Below are 19,879 nucleotides of genomic sequence, written 5' to 3' on the forward strand. Positions count from 1 at the left end.
ATGTCGTCCAAAATCGAAAAAAATTTTGAAATAAATTTTTTTAAGCCCAAAATGCGACCAAAACGTCATACTATACTATGTCGTCGACCTCAATGTCATCCTACACTTTTTCATCCAAAATCTTACCATTTTTTTGAAAAAAAAAATGTTGGTCCAAAACTTGACAAAAACGACATACTATACTATGTCGTCCAAAATCGAAAAAAATTTTGAAATACATTTTTTTAAGCCCAAAATGTAACCAAAACGTCATACTATACTATGTCGTCGACCGCAATGTCATACTACACTATTTCATCCAAAATCAGACCATTAAAAAAATATATATATTTTGGTCCAAAATTTGACAAAAACGACATACTATACTATGTCGTCCGAAATCGGAAAAAATTTTGAAATGAATTTTTTTAAGCCCAAAATGTGACCAAAACTTCATACTATACTATGTCGTCGACCTCAATGTCATACTATAATATGTCGTCCAAAATCGGAAAAAATTTTGAAATGAATTTTTTTAAGCCCAAAATGTGACCAAAACGACATACTATACTATGTCGTCCAAAATTGGAAAAAATTTTGAAATGAATTTTTTAAGCCCAAAATGTGACCAAAATGTCATACTATACTATGTCGTCGACCTCAATGTCATACTACACTATTTCATCCAAAATCAGACCATTTTTTTGAAGAAAAAATGTTGGTCCAAAATTTGCCAAAAACGACATACTATACTATGTCGTCCAAAATCGTAAAAAAATTTGAAATACATTTTTTTAAGCCCAAAATGTGACCAAAATGTCATACTATACTATGTCGTCGACCTCAATGTCATACTACACTATTTCGTCCAAAATCTGGCCATTTAAAAAAAATATATATTTTGGTCCAAAATTTGACAAAAACGACATACTATACTATGTCGTCCAAAATCGAAAAAATTTGAAATATATTTTTTTAAGCCCAAAATGCGACCAAAACGTCATACTATACTATGTCGTCGACCTCAATGTCATCCTACACTTTTTCATCCAAAATCTGACCATTTTTTTGAAAAAAAAAATGTTGGTCCAAAACTTGACAAAAACGACATACTATACTATGTCGTCCAAAATCGAAAAAAATTTTGAAATACATTTTTTTAAGCCCAAAATGTAACCAAAACATCATACTATACTATGTCGTCGACCGCAATGTCATACTACACTATTTCATCCAAAATCAGACCATTAAAAAAATATATATATTTTGGTCCAAAATTTGACAAAAACGACATACTATACTATGTCGTCCGAAATCGGAAAAAATTTTGAAATGAATTTTTTTAAGCCCAAAATGTGACCAAAACTTCATACTATACTATGTCGTCGACCTCAATGTCATACTATACTATGTCGTCCAAAATCGGAAAAAATTTTGAAATGAATTTTTTTAAGCCCAAAATGTGACCAAAATGTCATACTATACTATGTCGTCGACCTCAATGTCATACTACACTATTTCATCCAAAATCAGACCATTCAAAAAATATATATATTTTGGTCCAAAATTGGACAAAAACGACATACTATACTATGTCGTCCAAAATTGGAAAAAATTTTGAAATGAATTTTTTAAGCCCAAAATGTGACCAAAATGTCATACTATACTATGTCGTCGACCTCAATGTCATACTACACTATTTCATCCAAAATCAGACCATTTTTTTGAAGAAAAAATGTTGGTCCAAAATTTGCCAAAAACGACATACTATACTATGTCGTCCAAAATCGTAAAAAAATTTGAAATACATTTTTTTAAGCCCAAAATGTGACCAAAATGTCATACTATACTATGTCGTCGACCTCAATGTCATACTACACTATTTCGTCCAAAATCTGGCCATTTAAAAAAAATATATATTTTGGTCCAAAATTTGACAAAAACGACATACTATACTATGTCGTCCAAAATCGAAAAAATTTGAAATATATTTTTTTAAGCCCAAAATGTGACCAAAACGTCATACTATACTATGTCGTCGACCTCAATGTCATCCTACACTTTTTCATCCAAAATCAGACCATTAAAAAAATATATATATTTTGGTCCAAAATTTGACAAAAACAACATACTATACTATGTCGTCCAAAATCGGAAAAAATTTTGAAATGAATTTTTTTAAGCCCAAAACGTGACCAAAATGTCATACTATACTATGTCGTCGACCTCAATGTCATACTACACTATTTCGTCCAAAATCTGACCATTTAAAAAAAATATATATTTTGGTCCAAAATTTGACAAAAACAACATACTATACTATGTCGTCCAAAATCGAAAAAAAATTTGAAATACATTTTTTTAAGCCCAAAATGTGACCAAAACGTCATACTATACTATGTCGTCGACCTCAATGTCATCCTACACTTTTTCATCCAAAATCTGACCATTTTTTTGAAAAAAAAAATGTTGGTCCAAAACTTGACAAAAACGACATACTATACTATGTCGTCCAAAATCGAAAAAAATTTTGAAATACATTTTTTTAAGCCCAAAATGTAACCAAAACGTCATACTATACTATGTCGTCGACCGCAATGTCATACTACACTATTTCATCCAAAATCTGACCATTTAAAAAAAATATATATTTTGGTCCAAAATTTGACAAAAACAACATACTATACTATGTCGTCCAAAATCGAAAAAAATTTTGAAATAAATTTTTTTAAGCCCAAAATGCGACCAAAACGTCATACTATACTATGTCGTCGACCTCAATGTCATCCTACACTTTTTCATCCAAAATCTTACCATTTTTTTGAAAAAAAAAATGTTGGTCCAAAACTTGACAAAAACGACATACTATACTATGTCGTCCAAAATCGAAAAAAATTTTGAAATACATTTTTTTAAGCCCAAAATGTAACCAAAACGTCATACTATACTATGTCGTCGACCGCAATGTCATACTACACTATTTCATCCAAAATCAGACCATTAAAAAAATATATATATTTTGGTCCAAAATTTGACAAAAACGACATACTATACTATGTCGTCCGAAATCGGAAAAAATTTTGAAATGAATTTTTTTAAGCCCAAAATGTGACCAAAACTTCATACTATACTATGTCGTCGACCTCAATGTCATACTATAATATGTCGTCCAAAATCGGAAAAAATTTTGAAATGAATTTTTTTAAGCCCAAAATGTGACCAAAACGACATACTATACTATGTCGTCCAAAATTGGAAAAAATTTTGAAATGAATTTTTTAAGCCCAAAATGTGACCAAAATGTCATACTATACTATGTCGTCGACCTCAATGTCATACTACACTATTTCATCCAAAATCAGACCATTTTTTTGAAGAAAAAATGTTGGTCCAAAATTTGCCAAAAACGACATACTATACTATGTCGTCCAAAATCGTAAAAAAATTTGAAATACATTTTTTTAAGCCCAAAATGTGACCAAAATGTCATACTATACTATGTCGTCGACCTCAATGTCATACTACACTATTTCGTCCAAAATCTGGCCATTTAAAAAATATATATATTTTGGTCCAAAATTTGACAAAAACGACATACTATACTATGTCGTCCAAAATCGAAAAAATTTGAAATATATTTTTTTAAGCCCAAAATGCGACCAAAACGTCATACTATACTATGTCGTCGACCTCAATGTCATCCTACACGTTTTCATCCAAAATCTGACCATTTTTTTGAAAAAAAAAATGTTGGTCCAAAACTTGACAAAAACGACATACTATACTATGTCGTCCAAAATCGAAAAAAATTTTGAAATACATTTTTTTAAGCCCAAAATGTAACCAAAACATCATACTATACTATGTCGTCGACCGCAATGTCATACTACACTATTTCATCCAAAATCAGACCATTAAAAAAATATATATATTTTGGTCCAAAATTTGACAAAAACGACATACTATACTATGTCGTCCGAAATCGGAAAAAATTTTGAAATGAATTTTTTTAAGCCCAAAATGTGACCAAAACTTCATACTATACTATGTCGTCGACCTCAATGTCATACTATACTATGTCGTCCAAAATCGGAAAAAATTTTGAAATGAATTTTTTTAAGCCCAAAATGTGACCAAAATGTCATACTATACTATGTCGTCGACCTCAATGTCATACTACACTATTTCATCCAAAATCAGACCATTCAAAAAATATATATATTTTGGTCCAAAATTGGACAAAAACGACATACTATACTATGTCGTCCAAAATTGGAAAAAATTTTGAAATGAATTTTTTAAGCCCAAAATGTGACCAAAATGTCATACTATACTATGTCGTCGACCTCAATGTCATACTACACTATTTCATCCAAAATCAGACCATTTTTTTGAAGAAAAAATGTTGGTCCAAAATTTGCCAAAAACGACATACTATACTATGTCGTCCAAAATCGTAAAAAAATTTGAAATACATTTTTTTAAGCCCAAAATGTGACCAAAATGTCATACTATACTATGTCGTCGACCTCAATGTCATACTACACTATTTCGTCCAAAATCTGGCCATTTAAAAAAAATATATATTTTGGTCCAAAATTTGACAAAAACGACATACTATACTATGTCGTCCAAAATCGAAAAAATTTGAAATATATTTTTTTAAGCCCAAAATGTGACCAAAACGTCATACTATACTATGTCGTCGACCTCAATGTCATCCTACACTTTTTCATCCAAAATCAGACCATTAAAAAAATATATATATTTTGGTCCAAAATTTGACAAAAACAACATACTATACTATGTCGTCCAAAATCGGAAAAAATTTTGAAATGAATTTTTTTAAGCCCAAAACGTGACCAAAATGTCATACTATACTATGTCGTCGACCTCAATGTCATACTACACTATTTCGTCCAAAATCTGACCATTTAAAAAAAATATATATTTTGGTCCAAAATTTGACAAAAACAACATACTATACTATGTCGTCCAAAATCGAAAAAAAATTTGAAATACATTTTTTTAAGCCCAAAATGTGACCAAAACGTCATACTATACTATGTCGTCGACCTCAATGTCATCCTACACTTTTTCATCCAAAATCTGACCATTTTTTTGAAAAAAAAAATGTTGGTCCAAAACTTGACAAAAACGACATACTATACTATGTCGTCCAAAATCGAAAAAAATTTTGAAATACATTTTTTTAAGCCCAAAATGTAACCAAAACGTCATACTATACTATGTCGTCGACCGCAATGTCATACTACACTATTTCATCCAAAATCAGACCATTCAAAAAATATATATATTTTGGTCCAAAATTTGACAAAAACAACATACTATACTATGTCGTCCAAAATCGGAAAAAAATTTGAAATGAATTTTTTTAAGCCCAAAATGTGACCAAAACTTCATAATATACTATGTCGTCGACCTCAATGTCATACTATACTATGTCGTCCAAAATCGGAAAAAATTTTGAAATGAATTTTTTTAAGCCCAAAATGTGACCAAAACGTCATACTATACTATGTCGTTGACCTCAATGTCATACTACACTATTTCATCCAAAATCAGACCATTCAAAAAATATATATATTTTGGTCCAAAATTGGACAAAAACGACATACTATACTATGTCGTCCAAAATCGTAAAAAAATTTGAAATACATTTTTTTAAGCCCAAAATGTGACCAAAATGTCATACTATACTATGTCGTCGACCTCAATGTCATACTACACTATTTCGTCCAAAATCTGGCCATTTAAAAAATATATATATTTTGGTCCAAAATTTGACAAAAACGACATACTATACTATGTCGTCCAAAATCGAAAAAATTTGAAATACATTTTTTTAAGCCCAAAATGTGACCAAAACGTCATACTATACTATGTCGTCGACCTCAATGTCATCCTACACTTTTTCATCCAAAATCAGACCATTAAAAAAATATATATATTTGGTCCAAAATTTGACAAAAACAACATACTGTACTATGTCGTCCAAAATCGAAAAAAATTTTGAAATGAATTTTTTTAAGCCCAAAATGTGACCAAAACTTCATACTATACTATGTCGTCGACCTCAATGTCATACTACACTATTTCGTCCAAAATCGGACAATTTTTTTGAAAAAAAAATGTTGGTCCAAAATTGGACAAAAACGACATACTATACTATGTCGTCCAAAATCGAAAAAAATTTTGAAATACATTTTTTAAGCCCAAAATGTGACCAAAACTTCATACTATACTATGTCGTCGACCTCAATGTCATACTACACTATTTCGTCCAAAATCTGGCCATTTAAAAAAAATATATATTTTGGTCCAAAATTTGACAAAAACGACATACTATACTATGTCGTCCAAAATCGAAAAAATTTGAAATACATTTTTTTAAGCCCAAAATGTGACCAAAACGTCATACTATACTATGTCGTCGACCTCAATGTCATACTACACTATTTCGTCCAAAATCTGACCATTTTTTTGAAGAAAAAATTTGACAAAAACGTCATACCCTATTCTATGTCGTCCAAAATTTGAGAATTTTTTTTTAAATGCATTTTTTCATCCAAAATTTGACAAAGATGTTATACTATACCATGTTGTCCAAATTGTGATCCATGTCAGTCAGTTCACAGAGGTGTGAAAAGCGTGCAGTTACCCTGAATGATGGCCAGCAGGATGACGATGACGAAGAAGAAGAAGGTGATGTCAAACAGGATGCGGTAAAGCTCGTATGGATCTCCAGCTGGATCCTCCAGCTCGTCTCCGATTCCTCCTCCGGCTCTGACGCCGACGTACATGTGGAACAAGTAGCACTGACGAGAGGAAAAGTAAAAATCATCATCAGAGAAATCTTATACTGTAGCTACTTATGTCAACGTGGAATCATATTTAAGATTAAAGGGTCTGCATCTACGGCGTAGAGCATGTGTCATACTTTATTGTCTTTTTTACTTTTTAATAATAACATAATTTACAAGTTTGAGATTATGTTCTACTGAAGAAGAGCTGGAATTTGACTGTGATATAAATAAGCTAATTTTCCTCATTGATGTCCAGATCATTTTTGCATCTCGTGGAGTCGCCCTCTGGTGGCTAACTGCTACTTGAGTCACACATTTTTCAAAGCTGAAAGCTACGTTAATTTCTCCACACATTCAAATCTTGATTTAATTTAAATTTAGAAAAATAATAATAATAATTTTACATTTGTTTCAGACAAAATTCACTAATTCATTCATCAAGTAATTTGTCAATAGAGAAAAAACCCTGAAGAGGCAAAGAATGTGCGGCGGAGAGATAATGACTGAGTCAAGAATTCAAGTTCACGTTCTTTCAAAGGTCGGAAACACATTCAGGAAAGCACTCGTCAGCGTTGTCCTTGAAGAGGCAATAAATAGTTGGAGAGAACATAATGAAGTCATTTTCTAACTCAGAAAAGAAAGTCAACAATGAGACACTAATGGAAAAATACTTTTCTGCTCCGTCTCGTATTCACTCGCTGCCCACACACAATGATAAAAGCCAAACCATTCAGAACCATCAGCCTCAGGAATCCTTTTCAGCTCCTAACGTTCGTCCTTGTTGACCCTCGCAACCAATTGGTTTTTTTTCCTGGTTTTTGAACGGGACAGACAGGAGTGGGTCAGAATAGTACCGTCATCATGTCGTCACACTTCATGTCCGGCTCGTCTTCGTCCTCGCTCTTGTTGTAGAACTTCCTGAAGAAGTTGAAGGCCACCACGGTGTAGAGATAGACCACCACGGCCAGAAGACCCACTGTCAGCACCAGCTGTGAGAGAGACACAGAGGGACAAGATGTAAGACCACAGAGAGGTTTCCTTGATTTCTTCTGGTTCTGGTTCTTTAAATCATCCCAAGACTAAAAGCTTAAAACTCACAATGACAAAGGCTTTGTGTTACTATGATCAATAATGAAAATGAGATCCTTTATAAAAATGGGACCACTTTTTTTGTCAGAAATGTGTTCAGAATTCAAGTTCAAATTCTTTCCGAGGTTGAAAAACGCATTCAGGAAACCAGTCGCCGGGGTTTGTCCGTGATTAAATCAATCATTAAAAATGATTTGTTTGCTTTCTGTGAATCAGTATTTTGTTCCACAGGCGACAGAAATTTCAAACACTAAACACCAGAAACTGATGAAATGAATAATCACTGCGGAAAAAATGTATAATTATTGATTTGTTCTTAATGTTAAACATAAAAAATAAAGCGATTAACTGACTATTGTTGTGTTTTATTTGGTCAAAATGGTGTTTATAAATGATGAAAACTTGACTACACAAGAACACTGTTTATGAAAATGATGTCATAAATCAGCAACCTATCAAAACTATGAGATTAAATCTGTTGTAAACTGATCAACTATGATCCATGTGTCATGTTTACATACATTTCTCCTGCTCCACTTTTCTTTTCACCTACATTTTCATCTCTTTATTTTTTTACTTCCATCCCCCTTGTGCTGCAAAACATCATATTTGACCATTATTTCACCTATTGCAACAACACCATTGTCTTTCCTCCTCCTAAAATCCTTTTCGATTTTCACAATAATAATAATAATAATTTTGTTTTGTTTTCCTTCATCTGAACCAGTCAGAGTGTACGTCTTCTCCTGTCTTTTCAGAGTGATTCACATAGGAATATTATTGTGTTGTGTGCAGTAATGTTATCAAAGGCCTCTGGAGCTCAACTGACAATTTCTTCAGGCCGCTTTCATTAGTATTCATCGACTTCAGAGACCTTCAGGAAATCAAATTCACATCATTAGAGAAACGTCTTTGCTCTGCAGTTTAATTCTTCATCATCCTACAGTTATAGCATATATATATATATAGATATATGTATGAAGAAATACACAGAGTTCGCTGCATTCACTGTCACAACCAAGTATTTTTTACCACCTGCCTGCTTCCATCTGCCAATCAGACAATCAGACACGCCCCCTAAAGGCTGTTTTCTAGTATCTGTGCTATGACCTTTCAAAATTCATAACTTCTGACATGACTTTTGTAGTGTTAATTGTGCACAAGTCACAAAATGGATTTAATTTGTGATTTTCATCAGGTTTTCTTTTTAACACGAGATAATTTAATCACACTAAACTGTGGCAGAACACTCTCTAATGTTTGCTGTTTTTAAATCCAATAAGTGTTTTCTCCTGACTGTTTACTTCTCCCGTCAGTCTTTGTCAATTTCCACCGTTTCTATTTCAAGGCTCCTTCCTATTTTTCCCAGAAGTTACTTAATTGATTGGATTACGATGGTGTTCAGTATTAGTCATGACTCGGCTTGTTTATCCGTCTCAGGGCAGATGTAGATGCAGATTATTCGTATTAATGAAGCTGTTCAATCACAGCTATTTTCCTGAAAGTAGCTCATTAAATAATTCCCCTGCCTCTTTGAAGCTTATTAATTTAAGAAATGGCTTTTCATGGACAACAAACAACATTTCATGTGGAGTGACTGTTTTTGTGTGTGCTCTGGCTCCCTCTGCTGGTGGAACTACTCGCCTGCTTGCCGTTGTGAGTGACAGAGGACAGGATGGTGCGGAGGGTCTTGAAGCCCATGGCGATGTCCAGCAAGTGAGCGGCAAAGAAGAAGTTGTTGAAGTGTCCAAACACGGACATGACGGTGTACCAGATCAGATAGAGGAAGTACTGCAAGACGACAAGTTTGACAAATGCTAAAATTAGGCGATGTGCAGTATTTTCATTCCATTTTTTCATCTTTACATTACATTACTTTCATAGATAATGTGGCCCAGAGTAGAGTTTGTACACGGTAAATGAACTCACATTGTCAGTCAAGACCACGCCCATTTTCCAGATGTAGTACTTTGTGTCAATGGAGCTCAACCTGTTATAGAGAAAACATGATGTTTTACATGTTGTTACAAGTAAACAAATGGAAATCTATATATTTTAAGGTTGTTTAAGCCCCATTTCATGCTAAGATGACAGGAATGTTTGAACAACATTTGGTCCTTAAGTTTAGATAATAACTTTGATGTATATAGAACCTTTCATTAAACCCAAGTGTGCTTTACAAACAACAGAAACAAGTGTCATTTCAACATAGATTTAAAAGACTCCAGACAAGGTAATGTTCAAACTTTTTTAACCAATTTAAACAATAAAAAAACTTTGTCGGTAGCAGATTAAAAAACCCATTTTTATAAAGTGCTTTGACAACAAAACAAATGCAGGATACAAATTCAAAAGCTACAAAATGGTTTAAAACTGTCCCTGCACAAATACATGAACGTCTCATTGACAGACCTCAAATATTATATAAACACAATTGGACACAGGAGTTTAAAATAAGAACTGGGTGAATAAAGACTGCGTTTGTTCTCACCAGGAGACGAGGGACGCTTCCTTCTCTACGAGCTCCACCGTGGGGTCAAAGTCGAGAGCGCTCTTATCCAGGCCCAGGAGCTCAGCGATGCGTTCAGCTCCATACAGGTCGCCGTATTTGTTGATCACCTACAGTGAACACACAAGAGAGAGTCATCATCGTCACACTCTCACAGCAGAGAAAAACACCTTTACAAACGTAAATACAATCCTCTGATGTGGATTCATGGAAGAGGATGTCATCGACATTTTGTGTCTAAGAATTCCATTTCAGCTCCACAAGGTCACAGGTCAATTAAAACTGACTCTCTCTCACCTTGCGTTTGACAAACTTGTCCCAGTAGTTGCTGGGGAAAGACCTGTAAGGAAACACACAAACACAATTTACGACTTTTCCTGACTACAATCAGGAGATCAGCGTTGATAACTACAATAATATACTTGTCAAACATGATTTTATTTTATATATATATACTAATTTATGCTGTAACAAGCTCAATATATGTATGAAGTTTTTCCCTTTGGCAGACGATACAGAGTCCCAGTAAATGGCTTGACTGTAACAGTCATTCATGTTTCATGTAAAAGTCATCCACTGCAGCTTTAATGATCCAGGTGGAGCGACTCACGGGGTGTTGATGACGAGTCGATCCCACTGGCCCTTGATGTCGTCGTCAGACGGCTGCTCGGTGATGTAGAGGCCGTCGAATTCCAGCTTCCTGGCGATCTCCTTCTCCCTCTTGAAGACCACCAGAGGAACCTGGAAGCAGAAAAATGAATACAAACTTCACTGACACAACGGCGTCATCTGCAAAGATTCAAAACCTCAGCCAAGAGCGGAGAGTGTTGATGATCATTTAAAAACAACGTGCCTTCAGACAGTAGTATCCGACCAAACAGAGGAGCGAGATGACCGTGTGGAATTTGGACAGGAAGCGCAGCGTTGGTAACATGTAGCCTGTGCTTTCCTGAAGCACAAACTCGTCCATGTCAAACAGCGTGTTCTCGTCTTCCTCTTCCTCGGACCAACTGGTTTCATCGTCATCTTCTTCATCGGTTTCAACAGTTACCTAAACAGTAGCACAATTTTGTTTTCATTTTTGCATTTCTTTCCTTTATTTGTCCTTCAAAATAAAATCTAAGGTTTTTATTGACTGTCAACAGAAAATACTAGAACCTAATGATAAAAGCAGTCTGGTTTTACCTGATCAATATTGAGTTACCACAAATTTAACATCTAAAAAACCAGGTTGACCAGGTATTCTGGAAATAGTTATAATATCAAGAGAAAGGTGATGTATTTAAGTCATCGTAATGTTCATGACTTATGTAATTGATGGTTATTTTTCACCATTTATACATTTTCTAATGTTACTTTTGGATTCAATTTGGCTAAAAATGGCAGAAAACCATGTAATAATTCCCACAGAAGTTAGTAAATATGTCTTGTATTGTCATAAAGCCCAAATTATGATAACCTACAACGCCATTTTAGTTATTTTCCTCTCTCAAAAGACATGTATCTTATTAATTATTATCTTAATTATATGTATGTAGTGTATCAGCAAACCAATGAATCCACTGAACACTACAGACCTGACTGTTGCTTGTGTGTTATTTACCTTGTAGAAGAGCAGAATGAAATTGATGGCAAAACACACAAAGAGAGCCAGGAAACGCAGGTTGTAGAAGTTACGAGAGAAGTAGTTCTACAGGGGAAAAGAAGAGACAGCAAGTTTATATTTCTGAGTCTCAAAAACAAAACAATTAAAAAAATAAGTGCTGATGTAGGAAGAATTTGTCAACAGGGGGCTCTCACCACAATTTTGTTGAGGTACACATCCAGGACAGCAAACATTTTGGACATGAAGGCAGGTGCCGCCTCTTTAGGCTGACTCGATCTGGTCTTTGGCTTCTCCTCCTCTGTCACCGGCTCCTTGGCCTCCTCCTCCTTTGGCTTATCCCCTTTCTCCTGGTTCTCTGTGCTGTGTGATCATGGTTTTGAATTTACAGTTTCTGTTTTTACACACACACACAAATATATATATGATAATTATTTTTTACTCACTCTGCTTTTTCTGGTTCATTCTCTGTGGTTTCAGCAGGCTGGGCAGCAGCTTTCTACATATAAGAGGAAAACATAAAATGAGCTGAAAGACAGTGATGCTTATCTGAAGCAGTGGAGATGGAGGCCCCCTTGTGGGCTGTGAAGATATTGCAGGTGGACCACAAAGCATGCCTAATTTTCCATTTAAAAAAAAAAAAAAAATAGTGTAATGAATAAAAACATGAACTTATGTACATATGAACTAATTTAGACAATTTATAGATCAATTTATTGAGAGCTTTTTTGGTACCTGACAAGTGTATTTACCCATAATGGTAACCATCAACCAAAACTAAGTAAATTCAACTAAATCTTGACCAAAAACTAGCAGCTATAAAGTGAATAGAAGACTAACAGCTTATTATGCATTTAAGGAAAATGAACTTAACACGTTTTAAAGTACAGCTATGTAAGTATATATTTTGTAGGGTGCTTTGTTTTGTACCCAACACTTACCATGCTATATGTAAGTTGTTAGCAAAATGTAATTCTACTAAATCTTCTTTGGTTTCTGCCTGTTTATGGCATAAGTAATCTTGGTATTCTGCAGATTTAAAGCTGAAACATTCTTATCTAGAAAGCAGATGAAGATGACACAATTGCAAACCTTTTTATGATCGGAGGTGGTTTCTCCACTCAGCTCAGAAACGTCACCCAGACCGTGCTCCACGTGTTTCCCTCCTTCCTTTTTAGGCATCAACAACATCTCCAACATCATGTCCACCTCTGCTGGGTCTCCAGACGGTGCCATGGCTGCGTCCAGACTTCCCACTGACTCTACGGCCTCCACTTTGTCTCCTTCTATGACATCACTGTGGATGCCGAATTGGGTCGGGTCCGGCATGTTTCCGAGGATGTCCGTCACCTTCATGTTCTTAGCTCCCTCCACCAAGCCGCCGCCAAACATGGACGACCAGATGACGTGGAAGAAACCAAAGATGAGGCTGTAGATTCCTTTAAAGAAGCCAAAGAAGAGCATCCAGAAGAAGGAGAAGAAGCCTGTGATGATCTCCCTGATGCTCAGTTTCTTGACCTTCTTGAACTGCTTGCGTACGTTTTTAACAGAAAACATTTGACGGATATTTGCTACTTTGTTTTTGACCGCGCTGCAGGCGCTGGAGAAGGCGGAAGCTGACTCCATGGCTTCTCCGTCCTCTCCAGCCAGCTCATCAAGGATGCTGTGTCCCTCCTCCTCTTCCTCCTCTTCGGGTTGTTCCACCTCGTCGGGCTCAGAGATCTGCGAGGCCAGCTGCATCTCAAAGATGGTGTCCTCGCAGAAATTCACAAACATTTCCATCTTCTCGCTCTCTTTGCCCTCGTTGACCACGTCAAAGATGAACTGACGCTTGGACTCTTTGACCTGAGGCTTCTCCCACTGCTCACGGCTCGACTCGCTGATCTCAAAGTAAACCCTCTCGATGCGCTTTGCGCTGCCCATGATCTCAATGCGACCCAGGTAAGGTTCAAAGTAGCTGAGGACGCTCTCTGCCAGATCCAAGAAGGTGGCGAGCCGAGAGTCGTGCGGCATGTGTTCAGAGAGGTTGGTGAGCAGCACCGCTACGTTGAAGCCGATATCTTTGGCTGGCTCGTGGAATCTCTCCACAAACTCTTTGTAATTAAACATATCGTTCTCGTCGGTCTCCGCGCACGAGAGCAGGAAATCGATCTCGGTCTGTGTGTACTGTTTCTGATTCTCCATGGACTTCTGGAAGTCCTTCTTTGAAATGATGCCTTTGCACTCGGGGTCGTACTCCCTGAAGTTGTCCGAGGTGGTCAGATCCTTCAGCTTGAGGAACATGTCAAAGAACTTGAGGATCATCTCCACATTGTTAGAAGACTCCACGAGCGTATCGACCATCTGCTTTCCAATCGTTCCATTCACCACGTTGCCTGACAAAAAAGGAACAACATTAATTTCAGGAAGTGAATCATCTCAGATTATGTTGAGATGTTGAGTCAACCATGATTTTTATATCCTGTCTCTTTTCATTTCTTTGTAAATGCATTGCAACATTCATACAACCATGTTTTCATGTAAAAACAGCCTTTTCAGATCTAGCACTACTAACAAAAAGCAACAATGGTGAAAAGTCAGAGCAGGAATTTCTATTATTTATCTGACAATTTATTTAGTTATTTAATAGTTAATTTGCAAAAAAAACCACCAAAATAGCATAAAGCCTGCACATATAATTTCTTACTAAGGCTAATTTGCAATATCTGTCAGATTAGAACAGGATGAGTCAAGATAAGAACCTGTCAGGAACTTTTTCACTGTTTCCAAAGTACTTCCCTCCACTTTAGCGAAAATGCAGTGTCAATGAAATCAAATTCCAGAATTCTTAAATGAAAACAGAGTTGTATGGATGTAATACTCGGACTCTTACCCTCCAGAAGAGACAGTAACATGACAACCATGTCTTTCTGTAAATCCATCAGCTCCTTCAACAGCTCGATCTGACTGGCATCCTGAAGAGAGGATATTTACGCTAAGCTTTTTTTTTCTGCGGGACAAAAAGTAGTCGACACACAATTGCGTTATCGTTTCAGTCCGTGCTCGATGTACCTGAGATAGCTTCATCTGCATGTTGGCAAACACGTGCAAGAAGCCCACTACTGCGTCCCACAGTCTGCTGTGAGCCAGACTCTGCTGGTTCCCGATACACGGGCCCTGAAAGAGGACAAAAAATTTAGCTAAATAGAACATAAAATAATGAATAAACATTGCTGACTTGATGGCTCAGCCTTTTACCTGAATATACTCAGTCAGTGAGTTGAATATCTGCTTAGCTACAGCTAAAGCTTTTGAGAAGTTGAGTCTTCCAGTCTCATCGATGACATCTTTGCCAGAGTAGTACCAGTAGAAGTCACTGATAGACTCCTGTAGAGGGGGTATGACAGCATGAATGCTTATTATAAGAATGAGGATGATACGTGGAAGGAAAACTGAGTCTTTTTGTGCGTGTTTGTGACATTTTATGAGAGGTTTCTATGCAAAAGAAGCATGTGCACCTATTGAACGATACAAGTGTAAATCAGACAATTTCCACTCATAGTGCTGTGCATTATCGTATGTATTCTACTTAATGGAACATTATTTACAAAATTGACAACATGTTCTATGTAAGAAGACCTGAAACTAGTGATTTGGACCATTATTTCTTCATGAAAATGTCAACTATCTATGGCTGTACACACCTGAAGACGGAGCAGATAGTCAACGGTGCTGATAATGATGTTGACTGTGGTTGTGTTTCCAGTTTGGGTTCTAAGGAAGTTCTGGAAATCTGACAGAAACAAAACGGTTTTATGAGATACCTCCGATTTCTTTTCATCAAAACATCCACCATTCTCATGTGAAACATGGTACACACTCATGGACCTTCAAAGCAACCTTACCTCCATTATGCCCCTCACACAGAAGTTGCAAAAACCGGAACAGATCTTTAGTAAACTCATCGTTCTGTAGCACCTTGGAGGCTTGAGAGAAAAGACATGTATGGTGAATACAGATGAAACCCCACACAGGTTCTGATCTGATAATAATGATCATAATGTGAAACTCTCCTCAAAAGCAAATTCATGAGGCAAGCGGGACAAGTTCCATGTTCAAAAATAATGTTTGAATTCCGTGGGCCTTTAGATTGCAGGTTCTAAACTGAATCCAAAGCCTTACAACAATGCCTTGACATTAAACAACAGTAAAACAATAGGACATTTCCATAAGCTGGAGGAGGCCTGATAACTTTCACATGCAGGCCAGAAAACGGGCCTGTTGACAGGGATATTGTTTCAGAAGAAAAAGCAGCGCACAGACATGGTTACACTTTCAAAATCAGTCAGCAGATCTATACAAAAAACAATGAGCAAACGTTCATTTCTGTGAGCAACGAAAAAAAAAAAACATGTGAAAGTTACATATCTTTATGGAAACCAGCTTTGTGACATAGGCCCCAACTCCAAAGCAAGACAAAGCTTTGCTCAGGCTGTGGAAGAGTCCACAAACCCTCAGTCAAACCCTTCAGAGGTGGCACTGATAGCCTCAAAATTACAGATTTCAGCATCAGTATTAGGATTTGCATTAGTAAATGTTATCGTGAAGGGAATGGAGACAAATACCACACAAAAGAACAGGCAATGGATTCTGATGATCCTCTTTCTGTGTACAGACAACAGTCAGCATGCACAGTCTGTCCCTGGGTGTCGGGGGAAGGGGGGGGAGGAAGGGGCTTGGTACCAAATAAAGCAGCGAGGATGGACCACATATATGGAGGAGACATTCAAAGTGGAAGCATAGCCATATCAGGATGATCTAAATGTTCTATTTACCCCGATCAGAGTGGCCTGCCATCGATGGATTTTTAAAATGAGAGGAAGGAGACAAACAATACACGAAGACATAAGCAAAAAGAGAGGACATCGGGTTACAATACGAAGAGATATGAAGATATTAACCAGGAGTGAAAACCAAAATCATGCCGTTTTAGACAGGAGGGGGAGAAAAAAATATTTAAAAAATCATACGCCTGAATTGTCTCAAACTTGATGATTATCGAATTATACGACTAACAGAGACAGGAGTAGTAACAGTGGATCGTTAAAAAACACAGGACTCGATGGAGATGTCGAGCAGAGGACTACAGGATGAAAAGACGGACAGAGTTGGGAGTGAAAAGCCTCAGGTGAGTGTGTTCAGACAGAAGCGCTGGTATTAATGCTGGACCATGTTGTCTGTGACTACGTGTTCTTTATTTTGCTTTAGAAACTCTACTGTATGTGAAACTCCTCTGATACTCCTGCGCTCGATACTACTTGTGGCAATCAGCGTGTCACAATGTCTTAAAGACTTTAAGATAAGCAAAAACGACAAAATCAGAGAAGATCTGTGCAACCTGTGCTCTGCTACACCGTCAAGAGGAGGAAGGAAATGTAGCTCCTTCAACAGAAGTCCTCGGATGAAACATCTAAAGAACCAACATGACACAACAAAGGATTTATTTATTTAAATCTAATGCAAGAATATCTGTTCCTTTACGTTTTCCCACCTAAAACAAATGGGTTTTCCATTACAAACAAGGCTATCTTCTATCTCAATGTAAATACCTGGAAATAAAAACTGAAATACTGATCTGTTGTCTTAAATTATTTTCTTAAAACTTTTTTTTTTTGCTGTAATTGTATTATTACGTACACAAATTTAAGTAATTTTCCCATCCTTTAGATTTCACTCATTCTTACACACTGAACCTTTAAATTAAACAGAAAGATAACGTTACCATTCGCTAACCCCTTCATAATCTTAGCGTTTTACTTTTGTTGACTTCAAAACAACTTTGTCAAAGACACCACGCGATGACTTCAGGGATTTCCAAGACTGTAGCTCAAGCAGCAAGCTAAGGATATAAACAACCAAAATTCACATTAACCATGTCATTTTGATTGCCTTAAACTACCTCGGTCACAGTAGAGAGGTTGCTGTGTGTTAGTGGGGGGTAGGCTGGGGTGGGGTAGGCGGGAGGTGATGTTAATTCTGCCTTCTTTAGTTTTTTTTAAGTCTACATTTCTTTCAGGAAGTGCAACATTAACACCGTGATAGGACTGGTGTATATACACTGACGGACCACTTTATTAGGTACACCTGCTTCTTAGCCAGCCAATCACATGGCAACAATCTAGGTCTATAGAAATGGTCAAAATGACCTGCTGGAGTTCAAACTGAGCATCAGAATGAGGAAGACCCGTGATTTAAGCGGCTCTGAACGTAGCATGGTTGACTGGCTGGTCTGAGTTTATCAGAAAACTGCTGATCTACTGAGTTTTCAAGAACAACCATCTCCAGGGTTTATAGAGAATAGTCCAACAAAAGGAGAAAATTAAGAGGAAAAAGAGAATGACCAGACTGGTTGGAAAAATATACTCTGCCAACAGTAATTCAAATAAACCAAATGTGAACCGTGAAGCAGATCCACATTATTATTATTAGGCGTGTACCTATTTAAGTGGCCGGTGAGCATATATTGATTAGTCAAGTGTTCTTGTATCGTCATGCCAACAAACACTTGACACTGATAATGACTACTACCACCACTACTAATTAGGAACTAGCATTTAGTAACAGTTTGTGGATTTTAAGGTCATGGTTCAGCATTAGCGCAGTGAAGTAGTATTTTTGTAGTTATGTGATCATGAGTGTTTCAAAGAGGGATGTAGTGTACTTCAAGAAAAGAAAAAAAACTATAAAAAAAAAAAAACGCATAGAGAACCCCACCCACGTCGACTCTTCACTTACATGAACCTTCCTCTGTCACCATGCCAAGACCTTCTGCTTTGTTCTGCCTCTCAAATGCATTTAAGTCCAGGACACTGACGACAGAAAGACATTCACCGGTCAAATAAAAGCACAAGATGTCAGCACTGATTTCTTATTATTATTATTACTTTTTTTTACAGTAACATCATACAATACCTGCAAGACTGCATCAGTCCTGACAGGCTCTTGAAAAAGCCTGCATCTCTCTTCTCCTTCAGGTAATCAAGCATTTTCTGCACAGAAAAAATAACAACGGTATTAGAAAGAAAGAGGACAAGGAGGAGGAAATCAAACTGTAAACAATGTGTATTTTCCGACCTGCTGAACTTGCACATTGCCTCCATTGAGGATGGAGATTCCCAGTTTGAGAGTGCAGGTCACCATTGGGCCAAGGTGACCTGATGAAGAGCAGCAACTTTGATTTATTACAGATCTGATATCTGTACATAATACAATTATTACCTCCACAATTGGAGGTTATGTTTCCAGGTGCATTTGTCAACAAAAGCTCATTATTGTTAATCAATGTCAATAATCAATCAATAAAAGACATAATAAGGCGATAAGTAAACCTCAATAAAACAACAGGTTTGGGGTTTGGCAGGTGTTCAAGTACAAGTAAAAATCAGGTAAACTTAAAGAAAGGGTTACATGGGTTTTCAGTGTCAAGCATAACAAGCTATTGGTTATCTTTAAGTGTTTATGAAAAAACAAAAGGTCAAAAGCTCAATCCCAGTAAACCATGGTCTGATCGTGATATTTATTTACCTTTACTGGCACTGATCATCTGCAACACCATCTGAGCTGCTCCGCGAGCGTGCAGCCGCGCCTGCTGATACAGGGTCTTCTGCTTTTCCATCTCCTTTTCCTGAAAACAAACAAACACACACATATAAAATCATTGGGGGGGGAAAACAGGGAGGTGAGTGAATTACCATTAAGACCACTAAATGACTGCAGGAACCTCAAATGTCTTCTCTTTCCCTTCTTCTTCCTCTTCTTCTTCTTCGTCTTCTGCACAGCTCTGAAGACAAAGGTCAACGATCAAAGTTTAAAAAGAGATTTATTTAAATGACT

General features: G+C 36.5%; 1 protein-coding gene across 1 annotated transcript in view; it reads right to left on the bottom strand.

Annotated features, from left to right (window-relative positions):
* The window catches only part of ryr3 (ryanodine receptor 3), a gene marked incomplete at its 5' end in the record, with an annotated part of 151,678 nt that overhangs the window by 16,234 nt on the left and 115,565 nt on the right, over positions 1-19,879 (bottom strand). Inside the window, 23 exon segments of the mRNA XM_083898806.1 lie at positions 6,662-6,818; positions 7,661-7,795; positions 9,540-9,686; positions 9,825-9,885; positions 10,387-10,514; positions 10,702-10,744; positions 11,015-11,145; positions 11,258-11,455; positions 12,008-12,094; positions 12,205-12,370; positions 12,454-12,506; positions 13,100-14,382; positions 14,880-14,961; positions 15,059-15,163; positions 15,245-15,373; positions 15,691-15,779; positions 15,892-15,972; positions 16,822-16,836; positions 18,782-18,855; positions 18,959-19,035; positions 19,121-19,200; positions 19,571-19,670; positions 19,767-19,826. Of these exon segments, the coding sequence (XP_083754932.1) occupies positions 6,662-6,818; positions 7,661-7,795; positions 9,540-9,686; positions 9,825-9,885; positions 10,387-10,514; positions 10,702-10,744; positions 11,015-11,145; positions 11,258-11,455; positions 12,008-12,094; positions 12,205-12,370; positions 12,454-12,506; positions 13,100-14,382; positions 14,880-14,961; positions 15,059-15,163; positions 15,245-15,373; positions 15,691-15,779; positions 15,892-15,972; positions 16,822-16,836; positions 18,782-18,855; positions 18,959-19,035; positions 19,121-19,200; positions 19,571-19,670; positions 19,767-19,826 (3,481 nt within the window).

Source organism: Microchirus variegatus, assembly GCF_963457635.1.
Source record: "Microchirus variegatus genome assembly, chromosome: 12".
Classification (NCBI taxonomy): Eukaryota; Metazoa; Chordata; class Actinopteri; order Pleuronectiformes; family Soleidae; genus Microchirus; species Microchirus variegatus.